At 40.2% G+C, this 17,352-nt stretch overlaps 1 protein-coding gene, 1 long non-coding RNA gene and 1 other non-coding gene across 3 annotated transcripts in view; 2 read left to right on the top strand and 1 right to left on the bottom strand.

Annotated features, from left to right (window-relative positions):
- The first annotated feature begins 10,134 nt into the window (after positions 1-10,134).
- On the top strand, positions 10,135-13,599 carry LOC130574333 (uncharacterized). Its single transcript, XR_008965424.1, has 3 exons — positions 10,135-10,197; positions 10,949-11,027; positions 12,378-13,599. It is a non-coding gene; the product is annotated as an uncharacterized LOC130574333 (long non-coding RNA).
- On the top strand, positions 10,512-10,642 carry LOC130574349 (small nucleolar RNA SNORA13). The gene has a single exon (XR_008965428.1). It is a non-coding gene; the product is annotated as a small nucleolar RNA SNORA13 (small nucleolar RNA).
- The window catches only part of EPB41L4A (erythrocyte membrane protein band 4.1 like 4A), a 116,302-nt gene continuing 110,010 nt past the window's right edge, over positions 11,061-17,352 (bottom strand). Inside the window, exon 23 of the mRNA XM_057367507.1 lies at positions 11,061-11,974. Within this exon, the coding sequence (XP_057223490.1) occupies positions 11,969-11,974 (6 nt within the window). The 3' untranslated portion in view covers positions 11,061-11,968. The remainder of the gene's footprint in view (positions 11,975-17,352) is intronic.

The raw sequence follows: 17,352 nt of genomic DNA, 5'->3' as shown, positions 1-17,352 counted from the left end.
AAACTTCCAGCACTCRTGCTTTCCACAAGGAATCCCTCCCCAGCTACAGCAACACCATATGCTTCTCTTACATCTCTCCTAGTGACACGTGTGCCAAACTCCGGTGGTAGGAAGAAAGGAGACCATAGACTCACAACTGCCAGGATGACAGACTGAATACAGCAGAGGCAACCTGAGAACTACACTAAGGCAACATGTGGTGTTCAAACATGCCACAAAGAAGCACAACTGGTATCCGTGGCTGGCAAAAGCCTTCATATCTCAAGTGTGTCAGTTGTAACTAAGACACTCCAATTTGTCTTCTCTACCTCCTTTTTTTATTTTTTTAATGATCTACTGATGTCTCTTAGCCAGGTCTTTTGGGTATTGTGCATTTATTATTCTTCTGGAATCTTCATATCAKTATGTTCACATTAAAATGAAGTAATTTCTGACAAGCTCAAATTTAGCATGGGTTTTGAAAGGCAAGCTGAATTAATTCCTGTTTGCATATGATCGTGAGAACATTCAGCAGGAACAGGGAAACCCATTGTTTTCAAAGGACATACAAAAGTTGGCATTCAGTAAGCGCCTTCATGAAGAATATACAAAAAGAAGACTCAGTGTATTCCTTTTAGAAAAGCAAGCTCTGAGGTAAACAGGAGGAAAGGTTGGTTAATGCTTGTTTACCCTATCCTCCTGAATCTAGCAAGCAAATCTGTTGAGAAACAAAAGCCTTTCCTGTAGTCACTTCCTGACACAAAGCACAGTTTTTAAGCTCTACATAAAAGAAATTTTGGACAAAATAGTATCTGGTTGCCAGTCTAAAGGCAAACTTCCAGAGCAGCTGCATGTATTTGGCATTTTAACTAGTTGAAATAGTTAACACTAGGAAACTAAATGTTGATATGGAAATCTGCATTTATTCTAAACATTTAAATGACAAATTTGAACCCGACCAGGTAGCATCAGAGTCTTCTATTTAGAAGCCTGAGAGGAACAGCAAGTATGTATTGGTAAGCAAAGCCAGCACCACACACCAATAAACAGACAATTAATACAGTGAAATAGTGACATCTATGTTTGAAAACTGTTTTCGAATGGATATCAGGGTGCTCTTGAGGCTTCCAGCCTCATGCTTATATCAAGTCATATGCACAGGTGTATTGCAGCGCAGAAACAGAGCTTGGCTGATCTGGGAGCAGAACCACAGAGGAATAGAGGCTTCACAATCCTGAATGTACAGTGATGTCAACATTGTTTTGGTTTTGAAGTCTGTGTCTCTCTACCCTGCAAAGTGTGAGTTAAATATTTCAGAATGAGCATCAGAAAAAAACCAAAAAAAACCCAACAAAACAGTATTTTGAGCAAGTGCTACCAATAAGGGTCAATAGAAAGTCGACCACAAAAATCTTACTCTTCCCTTTTCAGAGTCTGGCATGRCATTTACTCCGGCAAGAAGGCATATCTGCAAGGAGGAATGGGTATGTGAGGCATTAAATGCCTCAGTTAGCTCAGCTGCATCTGCCATCAATGTGCCTACCTGCAATTGCAGCTGTGCATGTCCCCAGTGGACCCTGAACACAAACTTCTCCTGTGGAATGAACACCTGTGACAGGCAGCTGTTCCAGACTAATGTAATAGCTCTCAAGGAGAACTGAAAACTTGTATCCCATTTTCATGGTGAATAAAACTATGGAGGTTTTCTTATGCATGGGACAAGAATTGAAAACCTATTCGTGTTGCATTACAAATGAATACCACAGAGTATAATGTATAATTTATSATTTATAATTCATCACTTATAATTGCTCATAGTGAATGGAACAGATATTGTAGATTAATACTGACATTTTTCATATTGCAGCCTGAAAGGATCTTCTACTCTGCAATTTCCTAATTAAAGAGGATGTGTGCAATCACTGAATGAAAGAAAAGCTCTGATTATCTTAGCCTATGTCAAGCCAACACATTTTCCAGTGAAACTACAATGTTGAGGGTTAATGAGCAGCATTAGTGTAAAATAATGTTAATTCTGCATATCACCACCAGCAGATAGCATTATTTCTCAACTATGAGCACAGGCTCACAACCGAATATTTCATTCACTGAATCACACTATGCTGTCATTTCAAAAGAAAAATCTTCTGAAATTTTATATCATACTCAGAAAGAATATATTAAAATACAATGGACCACGCAAAAGATAAATGGTCATAAAATAATACTATAGAAGTGCATGGCAGAAGAAGGGGAGGGAGACGGAAGGAAGAAAAGTGTATGCATTGAGCTGATTTCCAGTTCTGTCTGCAGCAAGCCAAGGCAATTTTTCCAGCCTACAGTTTCCTTCCAGATGCCCTCTTTCCTGAGGGCTCTAGCGATGCAAGTCACAACACACCCTAATCGCCACATCACATTCACCTTGCACCGAGCTGCCTCCTTCCAAAGGATCCCTCAAGATTTGTCACTGATTATTCCATGTTTCTAGGAAGTATCAGGTCAACCATATAAGCAGAAGAGAACTGTACTATATGCCTAACTGCTTTTCTGATTAGAGGGTAAGTAGGGCCCACTGCCACCACTAGGTAAAACAGTACCGCTCACTGGCTATAAAAGCTGGTCATCAGGCAAACATAGGTATGTGTTGAAATATTCTGGATTTAAAAGAGCACCACTTCTTTCTTATTAGTCCAAATAAGGTAATTCCTAAGCACATCAGGAGTAGAAACTCCTAGCAGGGACAGAGAATAGAAATGTCAGAATACTGCAGGAAAGGCCATAAGAAAGGTGTCTGTTGTTAACTTTTTTGGAGGTGGCCATTTTTAAACTCTTCTCCCAGAAGAAACTTTGCATGTTTGTCAGCATATCTCTCTCCTTACAGTTCTCCTGCTTCCCAGTGACCCAGAGACATGGTGATTTTCACGACATGTAATTTCTATACAGACAGCAGCTCTTACAGTAATGGTATGCCAGCACCCTTTTCAGAGTGAGAAATGCTGGCAACACAGTGCTCAGGGAATTGTTACAACTTCTTAAACCTATACAGAACCAAAAGCCAGAACAGTGATGCATCACTCTGCAACACAACCGTGGGCTCCATTGTTTCAAAGCCAGAGAAGCTGCAGTTCCTGAATGTATTTACCAAGAAAACTTACTCGTAATTTGAGTACTCAGACAAGTCAGATTATCTGGACAAGAATAAACAAGCCCTTTTCTGTACAACAAATGTGGTTGGACCTCTTCCGCCCCTTCCCACAAGAAATTTAAGAACAGGGCACAAGAAGAGAGCCCAGGACCTAAGCAAGGGACTCTGCAATGAGAACACACCCTGAAGAAAAGCAAGGATACTGTAATCTTTCTCACTATTGTTCTGACTGTTTCCACAGGACTAAAAGAGCCTTGTTCCGAGAAAATTGAAAAAAAAATTGGTCATACAAAACCTAGAAACCATATTCAAACTTGCCAAGTGTCAAATTAACTGAACATGCTACCCCTAGCTAACATGCAAAGGGTCATAATAAGACTGAACTTCCATGGAAAGAAGAATATTACTTTCACAAACCATCCAAAAAAACTACTACATAGTGGCAATTTAGAGAAACAAAAAGTTACCATTTTCAGTCAATGTCCACCTTGGCTAAGCTCAACAACAAATAAACAGTTCAAAGCCTTAACAATGATGGTAAGAATGGGGGGGGTATGTTTAAATTAACTAATGTTTTGAATAAAACTATTTCAAGAATATTTGAGTGTACCAGGAATTAGCTGGTTAACTTTTCCAAAACAAGYGTAGTGTATATACCTTACACAATACCTTACACAGTGCAAGATACTGCCAATATCCACACACAATCATCTTGSTCTGAAAGTAATCAGTCCACCTACTCAAAAATTTACAATCCTTTGGCTTCACAAAGGAAAAAATCTCAGAATCAGAATCTGGGGCAGGTTCATCTCCCATCCCCACAGGGCTACTGAGCAGAACTGTGGACACTATGACATAGTGTCATTTCCCTGAACCAGTTTCAAGTTTTCTTCTTAATTCAAGAGTAAATAGATATATGCTTCTGGGCAGACCTCTGCACCAAGCAATTCCCATATTGACTTTCCATGGCTTTTTCAAGAACTGTGAGAAATATATATACTATAATGGAAACATATTATCTTAAAAGTATATTTAAGGGAGCAGTCTGTTATTTGTCACAGATGCCCAGATTCACACATTAGTAAATGAGTCCTCTTTTGGGGATGCTCAGAGTGCATGAAAATCTGGTTTAGTAACCAATTTGCCCAAGCCTCAGTACTTATTTCTACCAAATATTCAGTGCTAGAAGTACCACAAAATAGAACCAATCAGTGGATTCATATCACAGGGGGAAAAGACACTTGTTCAAAATATTTCTCTGTCCAGGATAACCTAACCTACTGTCTTGTTAGCCATGATAAAAATCACAGAACAGATAGGAAAAGCCCTTCACTCTAGGAAACTGGCTCCAAAAGAAGAGCCAAAAGAGACCTATGATACCAAATGGCTACAAAAATTTCTGAACARAACCAATTCTTACACATTTAATAGAATTCTTAGTATGCCAGTATTTTAGTGGGTTTTATAATTAAGCATACTTACCTAGTGAGGCTACCCACAGAAGTTAAGAATATCTTCCAAATGGTCTGCATAAATCAGCTGAATAGGCAAGTACAGTGGCAAACAAATAAAAATAAGAAAAATAGTTCACACTAGGAGTCCTAAAATGTTGCCAATTACTATCATAACTTTTGAAGGAAACTAACTTGTCATTGTTGTCCAGTGAAGAGCTTTATTCAATGAACGATTGTTGTTAGAAAAGAAAGGGAAGGAGCCATTGAGACAAGAGCTTAATAAAATTAGGCCATTCTTTGGCTCTCCGGAATACCTGAAAAGCTGCTAATTGAAGTTAACACTTTTTGAAAGACACAGCCAGCTTCATGTTTCTGGAGGTTTGTCAGCCTCTAGCAGTTTCACCAACTACAGGTGACTTCACGTTGACTTACTGCCAGCTTCATGCCCTTTCCTAATTCAGATGGCACTGACAAAAGGTAAGGTACCCTGCAGACAGATCGCTGCTACCCTGGAGTAACAYCCATAACGCCATCAACTCGTAGAAACTCGGCTTTGCTATCCTGGCCCCATTCCTCTCCATTCTTGGCATTACACTGACCTCTAGTGGGTTGCAGAAAAACAAAATGCCGTGAAATTAAGCGGATAAGAGGCCAAGGAAATCACACCCTGCAACTTCGGTGGGAGTTCAACGAGGGCAYGCAGGAAGTCTGACATTGAAAGCTCCTCAAGACAGCTGAGCAGGAGCAATGTCACAGTAGTGCCTCACTGCTCCCAAATCGCTTTAGAGATATTTCAGCTTTTACATACGATGCTCCCAAGACAACCTATCATCTCGTGTTAGGATTTCCTGTAGCACCACCAAAACGTTGTATACACAGCAGCCCTTAATCTTTATGCAGAAAAGAAGCAAGTAGGTGCATCTGCAAGCTTTCTATGCAACATACATCTCAAATGGAAGTGCTTATGTTTAACCTTTCTTGACTCTTCTCAGGCTATATTTAACTATTTTTATTTTATTATCTACTATTGCACATTTTAATGTGCCTGAAGGCAAATCACTTGTTTTGAAGTGTCTGACCGTTTCAGTGACCAGTTTTGTGGCATGCTGCCACAAACACCAGCACCGACAAAACTCATGGAGCAGTTAATTGATGTTGGGAACAGAAATGAGGCCACAAGCCAGGAAGGGTAGGAACTGGTTTTCTTGCTGAAGAACAACAGGGAATTTTAGCCATACAAGTTAGTGTTGGAATTCACTCAGGAAAACTAAGGACACACCCAGACAGAGTGGAACAAAACAAGACGTTTATTGCASATACAGATTTTTACTGCTTATTAGCGTTCACAGGAAATCAATGACTACTGAAAAGGATGAGGAGCCAGAACTGTGCTTACTGCATTTGCAGAGTGAGAATTAATACTGAACTTCATTCTCCCTTGCACATAGTGGTAAATTTATAAAAAACTAACTTATTTTGCCATTACATATTTACTGGGGAGTGGTGGTGCACGGAGCCCTCTTCTGAGTATATCAGTTTTGCCAGCTGAATTATACTTTGCCAGCTGAATTATACTTTGCCAGCTGAATTATATTTTGCCAGTTGAATTATACTTTGAAAATAGGAAGCAAGAGTGAATGAAGAGATCATAGCTGATATGTGGTGCTTTTCAGAACTAAATCCAAGGTCATTTAAAGTTTTAACAGGTTCTTTCAGTACTGACCTGTCAGAAATATTCTCGGGTATGACAAAATACATCAGTAATAAGAAAAGGCCTTTTGTACATGCTCAGGAAGTGCCCAAGAACATTTTAACAAGGGAAAATCTCAGCTTAGGTAGCTGGTAATAGCAGCTGGTAAAGCAACTTCAGTGCTGGGTTGTAAGCAGCTCAGTGGAGCTTGAAAACACAAATCCTGTCCACATGTACTTAGAGACACAGGTACCTTGCTGCTGGAAGCCTGCAGTGCCCCTTGCAAGCTGGCTTAATAGATTGAAAAYTGGGGAGAAGAATGTATACACCAGTGAGTGTAGACATTGTCACTGCTCCCTCCCATGCTTTCTCCTTTTGGCAGCATGACAAGTAGCGCACACAGCACTTTCAGCCAGCCAGATGATGATTTTTTCAATAAACCTTCAAGAACTTACATTTGGCTTAAAAAATATCACCAACTGACACAAAGCAAAGTAATTCCAGTGACTAAATCACGAATCCCATGTTTAGGAAGCAAAACAGAAAGTAGTATCTCACCATTAACTTCAAAGACAAAAAGGCTGAGTGTCTTTATGTCTTTCATGAGCTTGCTTCAGCTTTTCCTTCTTAATCACKGTTGGGTCAAAGTTCTCCTCTTGTGCCCTGTGGCAAAGTTGACAAACTGGAATATATCAACCCCTGCATGCTGCTGGACAGTGGTTTAGTTCAGATTCCCCATAAGAGGCCCCAGAACTACAACAGGGCATTAGAGCAACTAATTCACTGCTGCTAAATACGCAGAATGTACAATAAATAATCTGAACAACAGGGCCAACTGCTAGGACAGAAGTGTCCTGACCTGATTCACACTTCAACCTTCTGTTAAACCTCTCACATATTTAAATGTGGTATCTGTTTCCACCTCAAGAGGTTCTTATCCACTAGATAATTTGGAGTCACTGTCAGTTATGCCTTCATGTCCTGGTTTTGTGGGGACATTTATAAAAAATAAAATTATTGCAGACTGAGAGATTAGGAATTCAAATTCTAGGAGAGGTGATATGAAATCCTTCCATTTTGAATTAAGTTTTAGAAAATTCGTGCACTTCTAGAAAAATTCTGATCCTAATTGGACTAAATCAATCAGTTTGAAAAAGAAAATAAATCCAGCTGTGCAGTATCATCTCCTGTCCTTTGTAAATTGTTCCAATGATTATTTTTACTGTCTTGAAAGTTGTGAGTACATAAACACCAGATGTGTGACCAACGTCTCTAACCTAATATTTATGATCAGAAAAGCTTTGACCACTATTTTCTCATGGTATATGATTGCTTCAGCAAGGTTACAGACACCTAACTGAAAGGCTTGGGGGAAGGCATTCTACTCAGAGAGACCTCAACAGGCTTGAGGGATGGGCTCATAAAACTTGGAGTTGCTCASCCTCGAGAAGAGAAGGCTCCATGGAGACCTTTTAGCAGCCTTTCAACACTTAAAGGGAGCTTATRAGAAAGATACAAACAGGCTTTTTAACAGGGCCTGTAGCGACAGAACAATGAGCAACAGTGTGAAACTAAAAGAGGAGAGATTTAGACATAAGGAAGGAATTATTCACTCTGAAGATGGTGAGACCCTGAGTCAGGTTGCCCAGAGAAGCTGTGGATGTCCCCATTACTGGAAGTCTTCAAAGTCGGGTTGGACAGGGCAGCTTTGTGCCACCTGGTCTAGTGAACAATGCCGTGGTCTATGGCAGGGGGTTTGCACCAGCAGATCCCTTCCAACCCAGACCATTCTGTGACTCTGACTCAGTAAATCTGTTCAGGGGACACCTGAAGTGACGGTATTTTTCATATAGTCAATTAGTGTTCTATAAATATTTTTTTTTTTCATTTAGCTATTCAAGCTCTCCTGTATCCCCAGGCATAAGTAATAACTGTCACAGACATTTAAAGTTTTTTCTTCGATATATTATTCACTTAGATAATCAAAATCTGACTAGTTACATTGACTTAAACTTCTGCCCAGGCAGCTGTCCCTGAGCTGCAAATCAACTCATGACTGTATCAGCAACACAGAGCAATAGATCTCCACTGATTTAATAACTTGACTGTCAGCAACAATCTCATCAGTTGACTGTCATCAACAATCTCCCTCCAAAAACACTGCTTGTGAATTAAAAGTATCATTTTATTCAAAGTGCTGACCTTTATGCATGTGTAAGTTTGGCTTCAGACAATACCTAAGACAATCTTCTTCATGCGGAAAGCAGAATTTCTAATGACAAGCCAAAGCTATTGCAGGTGAATCTGCTTAAAATTAATGCTAGAYTAGAGCACTAATATACTCTGTTTTAGAGATGTCTAAGCATAATAACACTAAAACTAATTTTTGTGGAGCAAACTAATGCTGCACCCCTGAAAGCGTGTAGACTTCTCCAGGAGCTCTAAGTGATGAMATCTGCTTGCCCCTGAACTCTTTTATTTATCTTTAGTCCTCCTAACTGCCTGGGATGCAATAAATCATGCCTCTTGAGCATTAGGTTGTCTTTTCATGACCTCCTGTAATTTAGCTAAGGGTGTCCTTGTAGAAGTTTCCTGCAACTCTGCCTTTTGGACATGAAGTGCTCTCTCTGATATTCCCAGGTAAGGAGGAGCCAGAAGAAGCAAGTAGGCGACAGCTCCAAGAAGCAGAGGAAGGTGCAGAGGAGAGCTGTATAGGTTTCTCTGCAGCTGGCACCAGCCCCATCCTGCTCTTACCTAGGTACAGTGCCAGTTTATCCTGCTGGTGTACCTGCCTCTCTAGTTTCCCCTTCTCATAGTATTTTACATGTGTGAAAGCTACCATTTGCAGGGTCAGGAAATGTGGGAACTGTGCACTCAGAGTGGGCTTCTACCACCAAACAAGCCTTAAACATCGAGGACTGCCAACTCTGCAGTGTGAACTGAGGCTGGTTCCTCTCCATGTGCTCTGGTGGTAGCAAAGAGCAGGACACTGCTGGAATCGATGTAGCCCATTTTGGCTCTCTAAACAGACACAGAGCCAGGTTTAAAAAGCACACATTTCTTCTTCTGCGAGGTTTCCACAAATCAAACACACCTAAGTACAGGTTACAGCTTTTACACAGCAAAGAGTCACATGAAGCTTCCTAACGCGTATTTTCCGCTCCCCTAATGCATATTTATTTCATGATGTAATATTCCGCAGTTCCTGAAACACCCCTTTATTAAGCAACTTCCACTGTACAAGCTGGTTATATTTACAAAAGGCATGGAGAATTCAGCTTGGGGACAGACAAGTCAACCTGACGACACTGCGATCGAGAGGGGCACAGGAGATGAGGGTGTTTACATGCAGTCACCTCACCACGATGTGCCCGCGTTAAGGYCACAGGGAACTTCGAGAAATACCCCGCCGCAGCCCCCTCACCGCAAGGGCCCGGAGAACAGCGGGAGCTTCCAAGAGTGCCCGGAGATCGCGGGAAGCTCCCACAAGTAACAGGAAACACCCAGAGCTCCSGGTCCAGAGCCCCAGCACACCGCGGGCACCACACTGCACATGCGCACAAGACCGGCTTGCGGCACGCCGTCTGCTCCCTGGGGCGCCTCCATCGCCGCGCTCGCGTAGGGGGTGACGGTCGGTGCTGCTCCGCATCCCAGCGCCTTTCCGGGGCAGATTTGCCCGCTCAGGACTCCTTCTGTTTGGACACCGGAGACTATAGCTTCGCTTCCGCGGCAGACTCAGTACGTGGCCTCTGCGCTGCGGGAGGAGGCGGCGCACGGCGTGTTTCCCCCCGTGTGGGCGGGATGGTTCAGCCCGCGGGAGGCACGCCGTGAGCAGCGGGAGGTGGGTCCGTCGAGGCGCTGTAGCGTTGGGTTGTGGTGATTGGGGCTGTGTGTCCTCGGAATTTGAGCAATTACCTCAATTACGTCCGGTTAGACTCCTTGTACTCTTCGTGTATCTCTGTCTCTTCCAAATGTATCTTACCCCCTCCCACCCCCGTTTGGTTTGGGCTTTTTTTTTCAGATGAAAGCAATGGAAGTGGGTCAGTGGCCGGAGCATGCACCAACATGACCGAAAAATAYCCCAAGCGCATGGTGTGCTTGGCTTTTCTTATTAAATGGTTTCTTTATATAACGCAATACTTAATTGTGAATTTTGAAGTATTTGTCAACTGATGAATTGCTCTCTTTTCATAAGATGTGAATTTAATTTTGCAGACGTAATGAGTTCCAATGCTTAAATTTTGGCCTTTGTGTTGCCCATTCATTCCTGTCCAGAATGGTTGTGGTGTCAAAAAAGGCAAACATAAATTCTTACACAAACTTTTAGGAAGCTGGTTGTGTACCTTCCTCCCCTCTGTTTTTGCAAGGACAAAAAACCRCAAACCTGTTGAAATTGTATCATTGAGCAGCTATGCAATGGATTTTATACTTGTGTCTTTTAAAATTAAGTATCTTACAGTTATTAGAAGAAGAAAAACTAAAATTTGAATGGCCACTTTTAGCTTTCTTTAGCTGTCCTGTCTATCATGATTTTGTATAAGCAAGTCACTAGTCAGTATTGACTAATAAGTTGTTTACTTTTTTCTGGGCTTTCCCTGATGCACTTATGAAAGTGTAAAGTATACTTTGATAATGTCAGATTCTTGCCAGAATCCTTAATGCTAGGAATGTTTCTTACAGGTTTCTAGTGTGTTTTACTGGAAGTTGAGCATCTCCCAGAGATAGCCCTGTGTGGTGAAAGCCTCTGAGCATGAGAAGGGTATGTAGGAAAAAGCCACCAGGTGCAGACTGCACAGCTGTGAGTAAAAATAATTCCTTGTGCAACTCTGTCCTGTAGCTTACTCCTAAAATGAAGCAGACTTTCTGCTGAAAAGGAAGTTTGGCATAATGACTTTAGAGCAGAAATTAGAGCTGAAACAGTGGGAATGAGATCAGCTTGATGGCTGTATTCTTATCACCAAGAGCAAAGTGGAAACTATAAAGTAGAAGGTTTGGTATGGGTGGCTTGTTCAGCCAGTATGCACTGTCTGTGTCCAAAACAAAGACATGCATTTTCATGTTTGCTTTTAGGGATGTGATATTGTGCAGCAGTTCTAAACACAAGGATTGGAAATGTTAAAAGACTGGTAAAAAAATATGAAAGGTTTGAACCTTGTATGCCAAATAGTGCTTTGCTGTAAAGGCTTGAAAAAGCCAACACCATTGAAAAGTTGACTAGTGTAGTCAGCCCAAAATTCATTAGTACAAACAAGGCATTAATAAAAAGTAGAAGCATTATCAAATCTTTCTTTGTTGCTGAAACTGTGATTTGTGTATCTACATACCCAAGGGTGTGACAAGTCATCCAAGTTTTTGAAGCCATAAAACTTTTAAGTCAATAGTTAAACAATGATCCAGTGCTACATCACTGGAGTTTTCATTTCTGGCTTTGCTTTTTTTTTTTTTTTTYCTGAGGGAAAAAAACCCAGATATTCAGTGAAGTGATAAAACTTCAAGTTGGGTACTTGAAAATACTTACATCAAAAAGTTTCATCAATGCAATGTGAAAGTTTACTTGAGCAACAGAGATTAACTGAATGCTTTACCACTGCTGCTGGTAGGACATGAGCCCGTGAAATTCATCCAGACATTTAACACCACAGACACTGGGGACTTTTGCAGTGCTGAAGGGTAGGGTGGGCACTCTTTGTGTGAACCTCTTCAACCCTGGAAAGAGAAATGTTTGTGCAAGCCCTTATTAGTAATGTATCCAGTAACCCAGCTGCCAATATAACATTAGTAAATATTGTGTATTATTGGCTTACTATTCTCAGACTGTTTTATAATGCAGTCATATTGTATGCATGATTAGTACTACAAAGTGTTATTACTTCCACCAGTTTGTGGTTACAATCTGAATTCTCACTTAGGTGGGCAAAGAGCCTCTCTTGCACGCCAGGTCTTTAAAAACTACATTTGCACATTTTATGCTTTTTCTTCTTTCCCCAAGGGATGAGGAAAAGCTGATCATTGTAATTTTGTATCAGTCCTGGGGATTTAGGGGATGTTCCTGAAAAGAGTTGTGTGCTACATGTGTCTAGTCTCACATTCTGTTCCTTTTTTTCCCTAGTACAATTGTTAGAACCAGCTGAGCGGAATGACTTCTGTGCGACACTCCTCCCTAAGAAACAAAAAACTATAAAAAATGGACCATTAAGCCTTCATGTAGTAAATGTGAATACACAAGTGAAGTGTATTTGACTGCATTGTGGCAATGCCTAGTAATGTTTATGTAGATAAAAAATAAAGATTTATGTTTCTGTTCTCAGAATTTCTGTGTTTCCCAAGCTTTAGTACGAGTTGCTTCTATTTTACTTCCTCTGTGTTACTGTTGGGATACCAATGCACCCCTYTGTATGAAACAAATCCTAGGATTTGCTAAGTGTTTGGGATATGATGACTTAAACCATGGCCGGCCACCTGTAGTATTTAGAGATAGGGCTGGCTGAGATTTGTATGGTGGTGAGCAAAAGTAGAAAATTAAAAAGTAGAAATACAGCAAATCTGGGTTTAAAAATAGCAGGAAAGGTGTTTTTCTAACATGGAGAACAGCAAGCTTGTTTTATGATTATCACCTTGACCAGCTACATCATATAGTACTTTAACTTGACTTGGAGTGCAATACTCTTGATAATTGGAATTGCTGCTTATTTTTTCAGGAACWCTTAACATACAAAATTTCAGCCTTTGGTCTTCTGATAAAATTRATTTATCTTGCAATGTCTGATTTTTTCAGTACTGAATATAAGTATGCTACTTACACAAATTCTAAGTGTAAGGTTGTTTTTGGTTTGTCAAGAGGAATAGGAGGTTTAGACAARACTAATTAATTTTTAGTGATCCAGCATGTAATTATTGGATGCACTTGAAAGTTTAGGGGTTTTTTTAGGGATTACATTCCCTGACGATACCATCTGTTGAGGARTTTTGCTCATAGGCATTTGTTCTCGGAAGTGTAAGAACAATAGGAGTAGCTTTTTTAAATTTAGCCAGATTTGGATGGGTATCTAAAATGTTAATTATCTTTCAACTGAAAAAAATGTAGAACCCCAAGCTTTAATGTGTAATACAGGTTTTATGGTACAGGGGAAAAGTGGGATAGAGAGAGGAATAGGTGGATGCAAAGGTCACAGATTTCTTAAATAATAATGCTGGTAAATGTGAAGTATGGTGTTAAACATTAGGACTGCCTTTTATTTTGTGTGACTGGCTAACTGAATTGTACCCTTGAAAAAAACATCAGACCGTAAGATTATGCTCAACAATAAAAATGGGAGAGAAAGGAATAAGGAAGGRAGGGTTTATTCTTTTGTTCATGTTCTGGAATAACGTACTATCTGCACTAAAGCCCTACTTCTCAGGAATTGGGTGGGYATCATGTGCTGATGGGAAGTTGAAAATAAATCTTTCAGGTTTGGGATTTTTTTTTCTTTTGCTTCTGCTTTATTAAACTCYTTTATCTTGACCCACTAGGATTTTTTCCATCTAATTTTCTCCCCCTCCCCCATCCTATTAAGGAGGGGAGTGTGGAACAGCTTGGTGGGCACCTGGTGTYCAGCCAAAGTCAGCCCACAACTCTTACTCTGGAGAACAAAAACAGGAGAAAAATCAGACACGTTAAGGAGAGAGTGTCTGCCACACAGGTTCAGTGTTTGTGTGTTTGGTTTGACAGCTTACATCATGTGCTGCTGCTCTCTGGTGATTTTCTGGTGAGAAAGGAAACTGGTACAGATGTGCACTGGAAATACAAAGCTTACACTGACAACCTCCTACTACAAGATAAAATACTTAATCTGGGGAAGCTGTATCCTCAAGTGGATTTTAATTGGTACTACACCTGTTTCTACCAGATGGTGGTGTCAAATGAATCTGTTTCTGAAGGCTTTGCTCCTTTGTGTAATGTAAATAAGACACATAGGCAACCATGGAATGCCCTAAAAATTCAAGTTTTACTTGATTTTTAAATAACCTGGGCACAAGTATTGACACAGCCATCTATCAAACTCAATTTAAAATAAAGCACACAGTTGCTTCATGAATACTTAATGTACACAAAACACATGGATCACATTGTTATGTTCATATATGTTGGTTTCAAACACTTTTCTAGGGAGTTTTGAATTAAACAGATCTTCCCAGTAGAAAACATGCTGAATATTCAGTATTTACCTTCTTGAAGATGACCAAAGGGAATGGATTTGGCAACTTGAAAGGAAATTATTTTTCAACCAATATCATTAATATCATGAGCTTGATTAGAAAACAAGTTGCAGAGTTAGTGATACTGTTACGAAGTCCAGTGTAGAAAACAGCAGGTCAAGRCTGGTTCCTCATGAAAGAAACCAGCTAACTAAGCAAGGTAACCAGTACAGGATATACAAAAATGCTTTTGTGCCATGGTTAGCAAACCCTATATTATATAAAATACGTGTTTTGCAAAAGGTTGTGTTGTCGTTGTTCCCATTAGTGACAGTTCTATRAATTACCAATGCTTAGCACTTACTGAAGTCTCAGAAGAGGTAAAGGCAGAGGCACAAAGTTAAAATTGTTGGCTGGAGATCAGTTAGGAGAACTAGGATGAGAATGCCTCAAATACCAGTCCTTTGTCCAAGTGAGTACAGATCCATATGGCATTCAACCACAGGGTAAACTTTTCCTGACACAGTTATGCATCTCATGTCTTTTACCTGACTCATCAGGATGTAAAAATATTTTAGACTGCCATCCAGACTCCAAGTCTGAAATTGCAACTGCCTCTAGGCAGTGAATGCCCCGGCAGGGCTGGAGAAGAATAGTAACTGTAGAGAGGGCAAGATACAGCTCAGAGCTGTAAGGGGCCAGTCACTTAGACATGTTGGGCTGGTTTAGGTCTACAAAGCACAGCTGTGACACAGTAAGTGCTCTCAGTGATTGGTAACTTGTGTGTGTCTCTCACAAAAATTAAAAGATAGAAGAAAAGGTGCTTTCCCTCAAATGATYGAGGAAAATAAACTTGAAGGGAAAGGAGGATCACATATATGGAAGAAATTTCCTTTTCTGTACTATTAGTTGACAGGGATGTCCTTGTTGCAAGTTCCACCTTATTTTGGCACAGAAAATGTGTAATAGAGGCATTATATCTTTAATCTTTCTTTTGTGGATACAAAAACTRTATTGTAGTGGCCCAGGCTAACATCAGACTTGCTAAAAACCTGCTTCCACCAGAGTCTCACCAGAGAGAAGACCGCCAACTCAAATCCAGGGTTCTCTCTGTAAATTTCTCATTTAAATGCAAAAAAGTTGGCTTGATGGTGAAACAATGCTCCAGTGACTTGAGAATTGAAAYCTTTCACTATTAGACTAGACAGAAGCCTATTTTCTGATGTAGTGCAGYAAAATGCCACACACTTGGCTGATGGCATCCTGCAATAACACTGAAAAGCTCACAAGAAGATGACAGCATGTGGGAAACATGAAGAAGGATGTAACCTTCGTCTTGATGGATATTTAAAGATTGGCAAGATTGGAAAACTAATTAGATAATAAGCACAGATAATTCTCAAATAGTAACAACACAAATCCTCCTGCAGTAGTAGATGTGTGCTACTTCCCTGTGCCTGGGTAAGGATAGCAGACTAAAGATAATGATTTAGAAAGCAGCAAGCTACAAGCAATGTAGCTGTGTGATTTTTCAAGCTGGAACACCTCAAGGGAGTGGTTTTCATTGCAGACACTCTAGCAGTGGCTAGTTCTTACAYAGTTTTGTCATATTTCAGTAGTCTTCAAGAAGATTGTGATGCTCTCAAAACATTTTGCCACAGTTATGTTTTTTTCTAGGGGTTGGTCAGGTTTTTTTTGTGGTTGGGGCTTTTGTTTTTTGGTTTTTCCTTTTTGTTTAGTTAGGGKTTTTTTAACTGTTGTTTGTGACAATACTACACAAGGTCATAAACACATCTTAAAGGGTCACCTTAAGTTGGAGCAATGACATGAAACCATTTCACAAACTTACAAAACATATCAAATACTTTCAACCAAGGCCAACGATGTCCTAGAATTAAATCCACAGTACATTCAAAAAATTCTGAAAAACCTCAATGAAAACAGAAATTTTACTGCACAATGGTTCTAACTCTCTCCTTCCCTTAGATTTGCTCACTGACACTGTAGAAGCAGAGCTGTCCCAAGTAAATGACCAAAGAAAAGTATCAAGTGAATCTGCCTTCCCTGGCAGGATGCAGCATTACCCAACCTGCAGAACAATCCATACGGTGATAGGAACACACAAACTGCATGGCTGCCACCCTGGCTGGTAACACACACCTGACTACCTCAGATCACGGAACAATGAAGAAAAAGTGGAAAATCAAACACATTGTGTAGCATTTCATTTACCAGTTTAGCCAGTTAAAATGTGTGTTAGCAATCCCATGCCTGTAGTAAAGTGTAATTTAGACACTTTATGCTAACTCCAGTTCTCAAGCAGCGTTGCTTTTCTGACGAGGCTGCAGGTCCCTAGTGTTGCTCAGAGTAAAAGACACAGGATTGCTGCAAATCTCTGTGGATTGTGGGGGTTGAGTGTGGGGAGGACAGATGTGGAAAGGCACGTGGGCTGCTACAGCTGTTTACAATGCTCTTTGATAAATTTAATATTGAGTTGACAATTACACTTGASAAAAAATTGCTTTCATAACATAAAGGACTTTGCTAAGCTCCCTAGTAAGACAGCAATACCCGAAGGCTCATCCATGTGCTGACTGTGGACAAACGGGAAGCAGAAAAACGATTTTCAGATATTTGTATGAAGTGATTGGACAAGAGAAGAACCAGGCATCACTTCAGATATGTATAAGGAGATAACCCACTCAGTGTGCAGCATAATTAAAACTTAGTATTCCTACCAGAACAATAGAAAAAAATTATAGTTATCATACCTGAAATACTGCCTTTGTTAATTTAACACAGTAGAAATGGCTCAGAGAAAAGTGTCAGATTATTTTATATGAAAAGAGATTAAGGCAGATTTTGCTAATCTAGTTAAAAATAAAAAAAAAAATAAAAAAAAAAAA

The sequence above is a fragment of the Malurus melanocephalus genome, unplaced genomic scaffold, assembly GCF_030028575.1.
Source record: "Malurus melanocephalus ecotype Western Australia unplaced genomic scaffold, MMel_1.1 scaffold_80, whole genome shotgun sequence".
NCBI lineage: Eukaryota > Metazoa > Chordata > Aves > Passeriformes > Maluridae > Malurus > Malurus melanocephalus.
This window is presented reverse-complemented; position numbering and strand designations above follow the sequence as displayed.